General features: G+C 48.3%; 1 protein-coding gene across 1 annotated transcript in view; it reads right to left on the bottom strand.

Annotated features, from left to right (window-relative positions):
* Positions 1-15,345, bottom strand: part of Ccdc6 (coiled-coil domain containing 6) — a 92,944-nt gene that overhangs the window by 17,216 nt on the left and 60,383 nt on the right. The window contains exons 4-5 of the mRNA XM_059282032.1: positions 3,085-3,188; positions 1,213-1,373 (exon numbers count right to left, since the gene is read on the bottom strand). Coding sequence (XP_059138015.1) covers positions 1,213-1,373; positions 3,085-3,188 — 265 coding nt within the window. The remainder of the gene's footprint in view (positions 1-1,212; positions 1,374-3,084; positions 3,189-15,345) is intronic.

Consider the following 15,345-nt stretch of genomic DNA (forward strand, 5'->3'; position numbering starts at 1 on the left):
AAAAGGCTGGCCCAAAGAGGCTATCAGCACGGATCAGCTCAGCTGGTGTCAGTAAGGCTTAGAGGACAATGTGTTACTGACCCGTTCTATTTATTCTCTGTTCCAACTCTGTGTATCAGGAGGCCTGCACCTCCTTGGGTGTAGCTGTGGCATTAGCCCCTCAGCCCCCATCCCTGACTCATAAGCTCTTTGTCCCCTTCCCCAAGGTGGCCAGTGATTAAATCTTCCTCTCCTCCTTCCCACTGTGAATTTGACCTTTTTATTGTCTCACTGAGGATAGGTAGCTAGACCCGATTTGGGATTACAGGTTGTGACCCACTCCCCCAGCCAAGTTTGGTTAACAGAACCATATGGAAAGGGGCCTCAGAAAATTGTATGGGAAGGATTATTTTAATTATATTAATGGATGTGGGAGGACATGCCTGGTGAGTGGCACCGTTTTCCTGAGGTCTAGGGTCAGAGTCAGGCCCTGGTTGGTAGGCTGACTCTGCTGTAGTGGATGACCCCACACTTGAGTACCTGGAGAGCACGAGTCGGTTCAGGGAGTTAAATAAAATGCAGACACAAAGTTGTAAGTGTGGTGATGGAGGGTGAATGTGGCAGGAGTTACGAGGAGGCTTGGATGATGACAATAATCAAAGCACATGACATGAAATTATCAAAGAAGCAATAATATATATAAATACTATATCAATATATAAACACTATATATTATAAATAACATAATAAATACTATATATACATCATATATATACATATATATATTTGAAGGTAGCTGAGCATAGGCATGCCTGTTTCCAACCATGGGTGTGATGTGACTGGTTTCTCCATGACTTCCCATGTCATGATGAGCTGCAATCTGTGTGCCAAATTAAGCACACTCTCCCTTAAGTCAGAGAATTTTATCTCAGCAAGGAAGGAAGGAAGGAAGGAAGATACCCGGGATCCCGCTAATTCAGTGTCTCCCTCTTGAGATTATCAGAATTATCTTCTGGAAGTATTCTAAATTACGGGCCCTCCCTTATGATAGCTTCCTTTTAAAAAAACACATCCCGGAAATGACAGGTACTCGTGTACCCATGTCTACGTGTCACTAATAACGCACACTGTGAATCCGGCTACGCAAGTTCACCGGTAAGTGCAGGGACTGATGTGGGCTCGGTACTCGCACTGATCTGACAGGCAGGAACGAGGGGACGGGGCGCCACGTACGCTGTAACTGGGCTGCTCGAAGCTGCTTCTTCAGCCGCTCCACTTCATTCTTTAAAAACCTGATATGCCTCATCATGTTCTCAGGAGAATCGATCTCCATGGAGATGTCTCTAGGCGATGGCGGGGCAGACACAGGCTGGTCTAATTTCTCCTGTAGAATTCTTCACAGGAAAGAGAAGGAAAAAAAAAGAAAGAAAAAAGCAACAATGAAGAATAGTTTGCATGCAGCAGAAGACTACAAGACATTCGAGCCAAGGGCTGGCTTGAAAAGCAGCCACAGGACAGACGGATGCCTGTCTGTCTCACAACCTCTCTGCCCATCCTCAGCTACAAGTATCACAGATCAAACAGGCAGAACGGCAAGATCTCATTTCTTTCGTGTTTATTGTGCGCTCACGGGTTAGTACAGGTGCACACGTGCCACCCACACGTGGAGGTCAGAGGGCGCTCTCAGGTGTGGGTCCTCCCTTCCCCCTGGTTCACAACAAGGTCTCTTGTTCTCTGCTGCTAAGCAAGGCAACCTGGCCAGGGCTTCTGGGAATTCTGTCTCCACCTCCTACCTCGCTTTAGGAGTATGCTTGCGGTTACATGCATGGGCTAGCGTGTCTGTCAGTCCCGGGAATCTGAACTCAGGTCCTCACGCTTTGTGCAGCGAGTACGGCACCACTGAGCCATCATCCCTATTCCTTCTGCTCTGTGAGGGACCCTGGCAGCCGACCGTAACTGTAAAGTCTGTGGAACGCGTTTCCGGTTACTACGCCCAGAGTCCAGCAAACATTCAGAGACCTAGCTGATGATGTAACTTAGAAAAGGCTCAGTCGCATTTTACCTACAAAATGACTATTTCTTACAGCTAAGGTCAGTAACAATACAATTACATGTATGTAAAAGCCTCCGACTGCGTTCCAAAAAGGCAGTCTATCTGCAACAACCTCTCACCTTCCTCTCTAAGCCGCTGGGGCTCCCGGGGTTCGCTTTACATTGAACTGTTTACCTCTCAATTTGCTCAACTGCAAACTGACCGACCTGTAGTTCTACCCTCGCTGAGGAAATTAACGGAAATATGGTCGCAATCACAAGGTAACTTCATAATTCAGTTTACTAGAACTGCTACCATGATGCTGACTGATTATGGCTGGAGGGTTTCTCCTAGACATATAGTTCGAATCTCCACATTTCTTAAGCTCTGTGGTTGGTTTGGTGTTTGTGTTTCTACACGTGAACTCGGAACAGCGTGGAACAGCCCTTTAAAACCTGTGACGTACAGCATAGGCTTCTGGGAGGCAAACACAAGATTCTGGGCCAGGGGGCTAACGATCAGCTTCAAAGGAAACTCGCCTTTACCCCACACAAGGCTCTGAGACAGGCTCTTCTTGCCATGTTTATACGTTCTGTCCCTTCTAACCCCAAAGTACAGAGCGGTCAAAAACAAGGACCAAGGCAATCTGCAACAAGGCAATTTAGGAACTGCTGTGGTTGGGTGATACTTTACATCTGTGTATGTACACTGAACACACAAGTATTAAATATCCACAGGTATCTATTTACAGTGGGTTTAAAAGCAAATGGATAGCCATTTTTCTACTCAAGTCTCCCAACTAAGTCAATGCTAGAGATGCACACTAATTAACAGGTGACCTATGGCACCCACGGTCGACTTCCGCCTTGGCCCTGTACCAGCCAATGAAATAAACCCTATCCGTGGGAGGAGAAAAGCCAAGCAGAGAGAGGAGACCGCCAGGGGAGAGATTAACATGTATTTCTTTTAGGATGGTGTGTGTCACCCAAACAATTCAAATGTCTCACTGTTATCCTAGTAACAGTCAGGAACCCTCCAAACACACACGCACAGGTGAGCGAGGCTAAACAGACCTCTTTTCAGCTTCCAGCTTATCCATTCTCTTCCATAGCCGATTCACCAGCGCCTCTTGCTCTTGCTCCAGGGTGTTTTCCAGGTCAATCTTCTCCCGTCTCAACTAGAGGAAAAGGGAACAGCTTTATTGAGAACAGCAGGACGCTGGAGCATCCTTGACTGGATCTCACCATGTGGAAGGGATGAGGAGAGAGCTGGAGGAATAGCTTTGGAATGACTGAGCCCTGAATCCAACTATTTTCCTATAACTGTAACCACTTCAGCGAGACGGCCAACCCAGAGCTAATTCACCTCTATAATCAGACTCATCTCTGTTTCTCAAATAGCCGAGAGAGAACCAAGTAGCTGTGATCACAAACCTTGCGTCACATACCTGGGTTCAAATCCCAGCTCCACTAATGGTCAGCTGGGAGAATGGGAAGTTATGAGATGGGAATTCACCATTTGTAAAGGATAAGCATAATGTCTGGATGACTGGGTTTAAGTGACTTAACTTAGGCATCATTAGTAAGTGGCACTTAGTGTGCTCAACCTCTGTCACGGTCTCTGGTTATTTGTTTTATCCTCTTCCAGTCATCTAGGATGTAACTCCACAGGTTCTTGCTGATTTATATATATATATATATATATAGTATCTTGGCTGTAATATACTACTATAATTTAGTGAGATGCTATTATATTTCATTCACTTTTATTACCCAAGTATCTTATTACAAAGTAAGGGGGCTTCATTATGATACCCGTGCACACCCATGTAATACGCTGTAACTGTATGCACCACAGCCCCACCACCCTCCTCTCATCTCCCTTCACTCTCCTCTGTTTTGTTCATGACTGAATCCTAAGTGTTTAGATTCAAGAAGACTTAATCAGTAAACAGTGGCGGGTTTTTTTTTTTTTTGGACAAGCGAATGAGCCAAGATCATACAGGATACAGAAAGTATCTCGTGTGCGTGGTGGAATGTGGCTTTGCAGAACAGCTCAAGGGCAACAAACAGGAGGCAGCAGAGTCAGAACACTTCAGAAGCCTTGGGTGACCGAGCAGGGAGCTTTGTGAGGTCCCAGGGTAGCTTGAGTGCCAGGTAAGAATGGCTTCCATCTCAAAAAATACAAAAATGCTCGCTCATCTGTAATTATCTCCCCTGTACCCTTCTCAGGTTTTTTTCTGTTCATTTTATTTAGTTTTAAATTCAAAGTTCCCACAACCGGCACCCTCTCTACCCACAGTCAAAAATCTACATATCAGGCCAAGCCGCCCCCACCACCCCCACCACACACACACACACACACACAGAGGTTACTCTGCAGCCCCCAGGATCCAGGGCTAGAGCTCAGCAGCAGAGAGCTCATTTGAAAAGCTGCTTCCTAATTAAGTCTTTCAGTGGCATGCCCAATTCTTCACTGGTGTACAGCAGTTCCACTCCTCATTTGGGGTTAATTAACGTCAGCCTGGGAGTCCTATTACAGTCCCCCGTTAAACCGGGAACGTCCTCGGTGGGTAAACAGTGTATGAAAGTCTGCCCGGGATATTAGATCCCCTGGCTTGTCAGGCTTGTGTCTGGGGAGTACAGAAAGGGCAGGAGGCCAGCTCCACTGTGTCTCCCACCCATTGTTCACGTCCCTATTAGAGCAGACTGAGAAAACCTGTAATCCCAGCACTCAAGAGGCTGAGGCAGGGGGATGGAGAGCATGAGGCCCAAACTGAAATGAAACAAAATGCATAATAAAATAAGAGGACTCATACTGGGGAGGGGACAGGGGAAACGCAATGAGTACTCCACCCTTTCATACCGGGTTCAGCTGTGAGACTCACAGAAGTTTTCCCAATCCACTTTGCAAAGGTTTAGTCTGAGCACAATTTCATCAGTGCCACTAAGAGAAAATACACTTCGAACTTCAAAGATCAGACCCCTCAGATAAAACGTGGAAAGCAGCCGGTTAGAAAGAACTCAGACATCACTAATCTAGGCATAACCAAAGAAGCTGAGAGGAAGACTTCCCTACAAGCGGAACAGACGCAAAGTCTCTTACAATGAAGCTTCTCTCAAAGCAACCTGGGGGTGGGGGGCAGGCGGGCAACAGGATAGCTCGGTGAACTAAAGCACTTGCTACCGATCATGGCAACCTGAGTTCGCTTCTCGGGGACCACATGGCAGAAGAGACCTGACTTTGCCGATTTTTCATGTGACCTCCACACACATGCCATGGTACATACCACCTCCCCCCAAGTAAATAACTGTAATTCAAATTAAAAAGAGAAGGAAGCCGGGAGGTGGTGGTGCACGCCTTTAATCCCAGCACTCGGGAGGCAGAGCCAGGTGGATCTCTGTGAGTTCGAGGCCAGCCTGGGCTACCAAGTGAGTTCCAGGAAAGGCGCAAAGCTACACAGAGAAACCCTGTCTCAAAAAACCTAAAAAAATAAAAAATAAAAAATAAAAAGAGAAGAAAGACAAAAAGCACTAACGTTGCTATGCTGGGAGCTGGCTCCGGAGACAAAACGCTCACCGTGCAAGAATGAGGCCCATGATTTGGATCCCCACCATTCACATGGCGTGGAAATCTATCGGTAATCCCAGGGCTCAGGAGAAAAGAGTACTGGGGCAAGCTGGTCCCTAGGGCAAGCCGGCTAGCTCCATGGACCCAATCGGCAGGTTCCAGATTCAATGAGAAAGCCTGCCTCAGTAAATAAAGTGGAGTGACCAAAGAAGAAACCTGACCCCCCCCCCCCCACACACACACTATAAGCCACCACAAAGCAAGCCCCCACTCACACCAAGGATATAGAGAACATCATCTACTCAAATATAAGCACTCCGTCAACCAAACACATAGGCAGGATTCTTTTATCTTGGTTGACTGAGATGAAGACAAAGCCTAAGAAAACAAGAGATGATGAGACTTGAGAGCGGTTATGGCTGAAGGTCAGACTAGCCCAGCCCACTCCGACCACTAGTCTTTTTTGTTTGTTTGTTTTGTTTTTTGTTTTTGAGACAGGGTTTCTCTGTGCAGCTTTGTGCCTTTCCTGGAACTCACTTGGTAGCCCAGGCTGGCTTCGAACTCACCGAGATCTGCCCTGCCTCTGCCTCCCGAGTGCTGGGATGAAAGGCGTGCGCCACCACCGCCCGGCTCACTAGTCTTTTTAATGTCGTCTATGACCAGGCATCCAGAGTGCTGACCGAGAGGCAGATCAGACCCACTTGGAAAAACACAAGCGGAGGATTTAGACAATGACCCAGGCAAACCAGGAAGGGGCTGTGTGTACTTCACTGCTGGAGTAAGGGCTGCCATAGGTCTTTGCCTCAGTCTATCGTCCTTCCCTGTAAGCCAACCCAACTTTTGCATACACATCAGAAGGACGGACCTCAGAGGACTCATGAGGGGTCACAACAGCTGCTGACAGCACAGCGGAACCCTTGCCTGGTGACATACCCTTCACAGAGTAAACCTGCAGGGACAAGCCAGAACCTAAGTGCAGCCTCCTCCGCTGGTTTCTGGGTGAGTCCTCAGCCCTGGCAACTCTCCTCCTAGCAGGGAACACCTCTGATTCTGGCCCTGGCCTTCCAGAAAACAGTCCTTCAACAACAACAACAACAACAACAACAACAACAAAACCCACACAGTCCCTTTGTGCTAGTTTTAGACTGAGACACGGCCGCTGCCCCGCCCCCTTACCTGGTCAACCAATCAGCAACTCTTTTGGAACTAAGGCTAGGTCCTAGGGTATCCCCGGGGCTCATACATGTGGAAGCTTCAGAGAAGTCAACCAGCAAACATTAGGAGGGAAGGGTGGCCACTTCCAAGTTCCCAAGTTACAACCATCACTGAAGGTCAGTTATGTACTCCAGAGGCAGAGAATGTTTCTGCACTGGGGGCGGGTGGGGGTGGGCGTGGGGGTGGGGGGTGTTGAACAAACTCTCTAGCATGATAAATAGTTCACTGGGATGAAATGGTCGTCTCTTTTCCTTTCCTGCCTTACCCAATTTTTAAAAACAAACATCTATTTTTGTCATTAAAAGAAGAACATCTAAAGGCATCTAATTTTAGAAGCCTGTAATTTCCTAACAGAAGCAATACAGCAACCACCAATAGTAATCCAGCAATAAATTGGCGTTAATTTATGTGTATTAAGCACCCTTAAGGGGAGGATGGATCATTTCCTACAAGGATGGAAGTGTGCAAAGGTTCACCTCCCTGGGAGACAGCGAGAGAGCCCAGAGTTAGGCTTGTATAATACAACCTACATCTTTTTTCATTTTAAAGAACTTCTTCTCAAACACTGCTTTTCAACCTGTGGTTCATGACCCCTTGTGTGTGCGCGTGCGTGTACACACACACACACACACACACACACACACACACACGCACACACACACACGCACACACACACACACACACGCACACACACACGCACACATAAGCGCGTAATGGGGGGCGGGTGTTGGATTGTTGAGTGACCCTTTCACAGGGGTCGCCTAAGACCATCATAAAATGCAGATATTTATATTATGATTCATAACAGTAGCAAAATTAATTTTATAGCCGGGCGGTGGTGGCACATGCCTTTAATCCCAGCACTCTGGAGGCAGAGGCAGGTGGATCTCTGTGAGTTCGAGGCCAGCCTGGTCTATGGAGCGAGATCCAAGAACGGCACCAAAACTACACAGAGAAACCCTGTCTCGAAAAACCAAAATAAATAAATAAATATTAATTTTAGGGTGGGAGGGGGTCACAACATGAAGAACTGTATTAAAGGGTGGCAGCATTAGGCAGGCTGAGAACCCTGTTCTAACATCTGCCTGCCTCTGCCTCCCAAGTGCTGGGATTTAAAAGCATGAGCCACAATGCCCAGTGGGAACTTTAAAAACAAACAACAAAAACAGACACGTGGGTCTCCCTTCCCATGACATCAGCACTCTACTACACAACCTGGCACGCTGGTCCATAACTCTCCAGGATGTTTTTTTTTCCTTTTTCCCCTTTTTGACCAAGTAATTACTGTGGATGGAAAGTGGACTGCAAACCACTGGGTATGTGTCCTTTACTACGTCAAAAACTCAGCGGAGGGGCTGGGGGGATGGCTCAGTGCTAAAAGCTCTGGCTGTTCTTGCCTGAGGACCTGAGTTCAGTCTCTAGCACCCATACCTGATAGCTCACAAGCCCCGTTATCTCCAGCTTCAACGGATCCACAGCCCTGTGCAGGAGGCCCTCCTAAATCACTCCACACACATGCACATATATATCAATAAATTTAAATCTTAAAAAAAAAAAAAGTCAGTGGCCAAGTCCTTACAGAAATCCTACCAGCGACTGTCACAAGCCTCGGTTCGTTTACTGTTGGGGGAGGCTGGTATTTAAGGGACAACTAGCAGGAGTTAGCTCTCTCTGTTCACCATGTAAGGCCCGGGGCTCAAACTCAGGTCCTTGTGCTTAGCGACAAGCTCCCTTACCCGGAAGCAATCTCACTAGCCCCAACACAATGTTCTTTAAGGGAATACAGCCAAAGAAACTTCCCGAGATGCACTGTATCCAAAACGCAAGCTTCCTTAACACGAAACCATTTATTATCGCCACATTCATCCCACTGCCCTGTGTGGGGCCGGATTTAGCCCTTCATTTATTTCCCGCGTGGGCACCGCACAGCGCGTCTTTCCTAAGTCAACCGACATCCATCAGGATCTCAGCAGGTACCCGATGCACTTCAAATGATAAGCGGACAATCTCGGGATGGGGGGCTCTGGATTTTACCGCCCTCGGCCATAGCACCCTAGTGCCATTTATTAGACCCTCGAGGCCTGATCATCCAATGTCCACCCCTGGATGATGAGACGTTGTCTTCCCCATGCAAGACAGATGCTGTGAAGGTCCATCACGTACTGCCACCTGTGTGAATGGACCCACATGGAAATATTACCGGATGCTACAAAATAAGGCTAAACAAGAAAAAGGACCACAGTGGCGTTTTTGTAACTTAAGTGAAATTCAAGTGCGTCGGGGGCAAAAATGTCCCTTTCAACGGCTGCAGGACACACACCTCTCTTCCCTGACAGCAGTGCTCAGAGACCTCTCAGTTGTCGCTGTAACATCTCAGCAGCTCAATACGACAGAACAAATGGAGTACGGAGACTGCCAAGGCTTCTTGAGAGGAGGTAATAACCCCAGTTCATCTACCTCCAGGGCGTAAGGATCCTACATATTCTTCAGCATGGCTGGAGGTGTCTCCATCCCTCTCCTGGAGGAGCAGTGGGTAGGCTGGAGGTGTCTCCATCCCTCTCCTGGAGGAGCAGTGGGTAGGCTGGAGGTGTCTCCATCCCTCTCCTGGAGGAGCAGTGGGTACGACTCTTAGACCCAAGCTTTGGAAGTAACAGGCATAGCTCCCAAGATCTGCTCTCATCCAATTTTGAAATGATAGACTCGCTACTGCTTTAGGAAAGAGGAGGAAGAGGAGGGAAGATGAAGAACTATCAACGGCAGCAGGGAGTGGGTGTAGAAACACAGGTACTGTCATGGTAATATTTCCGTTAATGTATCTTTTCATAACTGTTTTCCAAATATTCTTGGGAGAGCAAGGGAGTGTCAATACAATGCAAACACTCAGTCTAATAAAAGGTTTTGAAATTTCCAGAATTTGAGGTTGATGTTTGAAATTGAGCTTCAAAACGTGCATGGAGGTCACAGGATTTTACTGCCTGAATGCAGGAGAATGCTCAAGGACTAAAGGTTACTCCTCTACTGTCTGCGCCTCAAAACACACAACCAACAGCAGGTACCACCGGCCCCCTTCCAACAGGCCCTTCCAGCTGCGGGAATCTGCAAGGACAGTTGTCAGTGTGAATGGGATGCTAACAGACCTTGTCTGCTTCTCACAGCTAGGGCTCTAAGATCTACTCTGTTCAACAACAACAAAGTCAAGGACTTCACTCTTGTATAAATCACAGGCAGGGACAAGCCACGAACACACTGACCAGTGCTCTCTCTCATCCACTCACACGACAAAACATGCACGATGGTGGCTATGGGTTCGAGTCACGAGTGGGGTGTCACAGTTTGGCTTTTGTTGCGGGCCACTTATCTTTCCAGCAACATAAAAGGCGTTTTGTAGCACACGAACAACCCCAATGCTAAGGGCAAGAACCCCAAAATGTAAATTTAAAATATATTAAACATTTCCCTGTTTTGCCTAAAAAAAAAAAATGAACAATTGTCAATCTCACATAGAGACTGGTAGGGAGGGGGAAGGGGGGTTGGTCATAGGGGGGCTTAACAGGAAGGGGGTTGGATGAGGAAGTGTCATTCATAGGGATGTAGGTCACTGACAGGGAGCAGGAAGCTTGACAGGGTGGAATGGAGTGGGAGGGAGGAGGGGGTTCATGGGGCACAGAGGTACTAATAAAGATGAGGAAGGTCGGTAAGGACTAAAGGAAGATACAAGGGTGCAGGGAAGAAAGTAATCGGAATGTCGTGTATGCGTGCATGAAACTGCCGAGGCACAACATTAATCAATTAAAAAGTGTAACAAAAAGGAAACCTTTTCCCAAGGACTCCGACTCTGTGCCGCACTGGCCGGTGTAGTTTCCTGCAGCTGGAGACGGCACAGGACACTCGGCAGTGTCCTCAGATGCTGGGCTCTTATCACGCCCGAGAGTCACCCGCTAGGACTAGGAACTGAGGGTAACACCATGGGACACCGCGAGCGCCCAGGTCTGGCCAAAATGACTCACTGTTAATGACGAGCTTATGCCCTCAAAATCGCGCTGCCACAGCCTGTCTCTCTCCACACCCTGTGAGGGAGGGGAAGGATCCATTTACCACTCCCCAGCATTTCTGTTATCAGCATGGCTGTGTGGTCGGTCGGCTGACACTCTGGTGGCCTCCTTGCTGGAACACTTCTGCCTGCCAGGACATCTGTTTCCCTGAACACGACTGGACGTGGGTGTCTCTCTGTAGCTGGTCTGGGTCCTGTCTTTTCTGCCTTCATCTAGGCATGTCCCAGTCTCCTCTGCTGCCTGGTGGCTGCTTCCCTCCACGGCAGGCCTCCATCCAGCACTTCCTTCATCACTGACCACTGGGGACCACTTGGCGTCCCAGAACAAGGCTCCAGGCCAGGAAACTTCTATCATCTTTCCCGGGAGACTGTGACAAACGGAGGGTACGTGATAAAGACATGAGTTCATAAAGAATCATGTCATCCGAGTAGTACAACTCGGCAAAAACAAAGTCCAAGGAGACGGACCACAAGGACTTATGAGGAGAGACGCCTCAGAAAGTGAAGTGTGGGTGAACAGGCCGAGGAAGGGGGAGATGTCTGCTGCTCGTGTTCCTGGAAAACAGGTAGCCCCAAATACCCAAAGGGACAGGTAATGACTGTTTTTTTGTTTGTTTTTAAGATTTGTTTTATTATGAGCGTTCACACTTATGTCTGTGCAGATGTATGGGCACTCGTGTGTAGGTGTCCAGAGGCCAGAAATGGGCACTGGATCCCTCAGAGCTGGAGGTACGGGGTGTTTAACCACCAACCCCACAGTTCCCCGGAGTTTTCTTGAGTGTGAGCAGCAGGAAATATTAGAAGGATTTAGAATGTGGAGATAAACAGAAAATAAAGGATAACCTCAAGAGGGCCTGGGACCTATTCCAACAAGCCCTGACTGTCTCTGCCTCAGGGTTATTTATAGAGACGCCAAGGGGTGGAGCAAAAGACCTCCTCCCCCAGCACAGCCAAGTGCAGACCATCTCAGACACCTGCACTCAGGCCCGTGGTCTAATCATCCTCTCTATGTGGACCTTCTGGGTAAAGCCACGAGGAACCTGATAATTGGCTCCCACATGGAGGTACAGGTGTTTGTTGAGTTAGCAGCCTTAGGTGGGTGACAGGATTCGAACTCAGTCCTCATGATTAAGCAGCAAGGGCTCTTCGCTGCTGAACCATCTCTCCAGCTCAACAACCTCCACTGTTTAATGGCAGCTGCTGTGGTACTTGCCACCGGGAATGTGATCACTGGGTCAGCACAGTGTCTAACCTCCCTGACGTTCTAGGGAGCTTACGACAGAGAAACAACTGAGCCAAGCGTGGAATGTTACAACATGTGCAGACGCCTGGCTCACTGGAGGACAGACTGGGAGGCCTGAAGGGGCATGGAAGACAGTGTTCTAGGCAGAGGGAACAAGCCCAAGAAAGCTCTGGAAGCAGCAAAGCTTCTGACACATCAGAGCATGTTTTTCCACCTGCAGGTCACAGCCCGTTGCTGGATTGTGAAACTGGTCTCGTCTTTTGTGACCCACATCTTCCAAAAAGGAGGCAGGATTGAAGAAGCAACGCTCAGCCCGTGAGCGTCTACCTTCTTAAACTCACCATAGTCACACATAGTGACACCATGGGTCCTGGGCTGGGTTATCGTGTGAGCTGATTCTTCCTGCATCAGAGGAGAGAGAGGGCCTCCATTTACATGCAGCTTGAGAGGGTGTGTGTGTGTGTGTGTGTGTGTGTGTGTGTGTGTGCAAAAATACTCCCTGAAACCTGCAAATTAGATATTATGCCTATTTCACAAAAAGGTCAAACTATAGGCCTGGGGTCACAGGGCTCATTCCAGAAGAGAGGGAGAATGGATTCCAGGGAAACATCTGGAAGTTACTTTGGCTGAATAGCTGGCATTATAGTTATTAATGAAACCAAATGACTGCACCAACCCGGAATCCACCCTTCCCATATGGATTCTGACAGAGTAAAGACAACTCACGTAGGACACTCACAATTCCGTGAAAAACTGATAGAGTTACATGGGACCAACTGTGGGAGGGAGGGAGGGAGGGAGGGAGGGAGGGAGGGCGGGCAGGTATCTGGCCCATGGCGGGCAACTGTATGTCACTCAAGTGTGAGCGGAGTCACATGACTGAATTTACTCCACTCTCTTCGTGCTTCGTGATTTGAGCATCTGCTGTGTGCTGGACGGCCACTATGTCTTTCCCTCTTTCACTGGTCCATCTTGTGTTCCTGGAACAAAATACCCAAAGCTAGGGAGTGGCGAACGTTTAATCGGCATACACTTTTGGAGGCTCAAAGTCCAAGACTGGGTTCGGTTCTGAAGAGGGTCCCCTGGGTTGGCATCTCAACATGGTGTGTAGCATCATAGGAGGATACTGGACAGGCAGAGAGATAGGAAACCAGAGGCCCAGGATTGGAATTACTCTTTCATGACTTGGTCTCTCTCCATCACCAGAACTACAGCACTCTGAAGGCAATGGCCCCACTGACCCAACTCCTTCCCACCAGCTCCTACAGGTCCCAGGCCACGCCAGCGGCACCACATTGCTGCACCGACTGGCCACATCCAAGGCCCCGCGGTTCTCACGAGACGGTTTTCTGAGCCAAGTGCTGAGGAGGCCCTGGTAACTGGGGAGCTGGGCTGCACCTAATCAGCTGTATCATGTGACTTGCCTGGTAGACAGGTGACGACATTCTTACCCAGCTGGCAGTAGTAAACATTTCTGGATCAAGATTTTCAGACACAGAAAAAGAAAAACTTCTTAATGTTGTTGCTGTCACCTGAGGAAAATGTGAAGCGTGAGCAAGAGACCTACGGTGACCAAGCTGTTGGGGAAGACCTACTGAGAGGGATCCACAGGCAACGGACAGTGTTTCCTAAAGGCACGTTGGCCAGACTAGTCAGGTTTACTACTGTGTTCCGCAAAGACCCCGCAGGTTGCCACTAGCTTCTGCAGGCTCCCAAACATCTGCTTATAAATTCTCTTCGGCATCAAGCATTTAGAAGGTGAAGTAAACCCTAAGTAAACAGGAACTGCGTGGGCTGTATGAACAGACAGAAGTCGAGTTCCCTGAGGGACACAGAACATGCTCCCTTGTCTAGAACACCAGACTGGGGATGTTCCCTTTGCTCGTCATGTGACCTTCGTAACAGGAAGAAAACTTGGTACCTCTCTCTCTGAGTCCATCTCTGAGAAGGGAGCCCAAGTGGGTCGGGCCACTGACAGGCCAAACTTACCTGTCACTAGGGAGCAAGTCCCAAGAGTCTCTCCTCCTCTGCAGAATGTTCTAGAGGAGGTACAACAGGAAGAGGAGGAGACTTCTGAAAGCAGAGCTGATCTCCCCAAATCCTTATTGTCGTGGGTCCCCATAGGGTCTGAGGACGACATCTATCTTTCCCGACAACAGGGCCTTTCAACTACGAATTCACAAGCTGCAACAAAAACAGCAGCAGCAGCAGCAGCAGCAGCTTTGATGGTCCAGGAGCCTTACTCATTGGGCTGCTGCCTTCCCAAGCCTTACTGATGAAAGAATCCAGGCTCTGCATCTAAGAGAAGACCCAACACTACTCATTAACCTGTCATGAGGAGGCCCTGACTTTCCACGCCGTCAACTGACAGCAAGGGCCTTGTAGAAGTGAGGTTTACTGTGGTCTCCAGAAGGGGGAGCCCAAGAGCACAGCTCATGGCCAGGTAACCTCTGCTTCATGAAGAACATGGATGATGCACCTCTTAAAAACCCTTCCAGCCCAAGCTGCACCTTCAAATGAACACAGCGCAGCCAATACAGAGTTCTGGTGGAACACCTTCCAAGAGCCCTTCCTCAGGTTCAATCCACCGTGTTAGTTATGCTAAAATTATGTTTTGTGCAATTTTTAATAGTGACCATGTGATCCAGCAATTTTCATTCTAGGTCGGTTTTCGAGGTCGTACAAGTGGGGGTTTCTTGCTGTTCTCACAGGAAAACAACAACAACAAACTGTATACAAATCTTTGTAAAACACTGTTTAACAATCAACTCAAACATCTATTAGATGAGTGGATAAGTAAGGTGTGGTATATACCGCATACAGTAGGAAATTATTTGGCCAGAAAAGGGATAGAAGTGTGCAGACATGGAACACTATGTTAAACGAAGGGTGTCTATCTCAAGAACCCACATACTGTATGGTGTGAGTTGGAAGAAATGCCTAGAATAGGCAGATCCAGCTACAGAAGGCAGTGCAGTGCTTAAGGTGAGCTGGACAGACAGGCAGAGGGTACAGAGCTTCTGTCTGATTCCGTGGGACTGTTCTAAAATGACTAATGAACGGCGACACAACCGTGAATGTACTAAACGAAGTATGTGATCCAAGAATTACATCTCAATATAACCGTGTCGAAATGGGGAGGGGGTGCAGGGCAGCAGCTTGGGCTACTTATTCAATGCCCACTTAGCATGCAGGAAGACCTAGGTTTGATTCCCTGGGTTAGAAACTTGGGTGTGGTGATGTGCACCTCTAATC

This window comes from Peromyscus eremicus, chromosome 16_21 (genome assembly GCF_949786415.1).
Source record: "Peromyscus eremicus chromosome 16_21, PerEre_H2_v1, whole genome shotgun sequence".
Lineage (NCBI taxonomy): Eukaryota > Metazoa > Chordata > Mammalia > Rodentia > Cricetidae > Peromyscus > Peromyscus eremicus.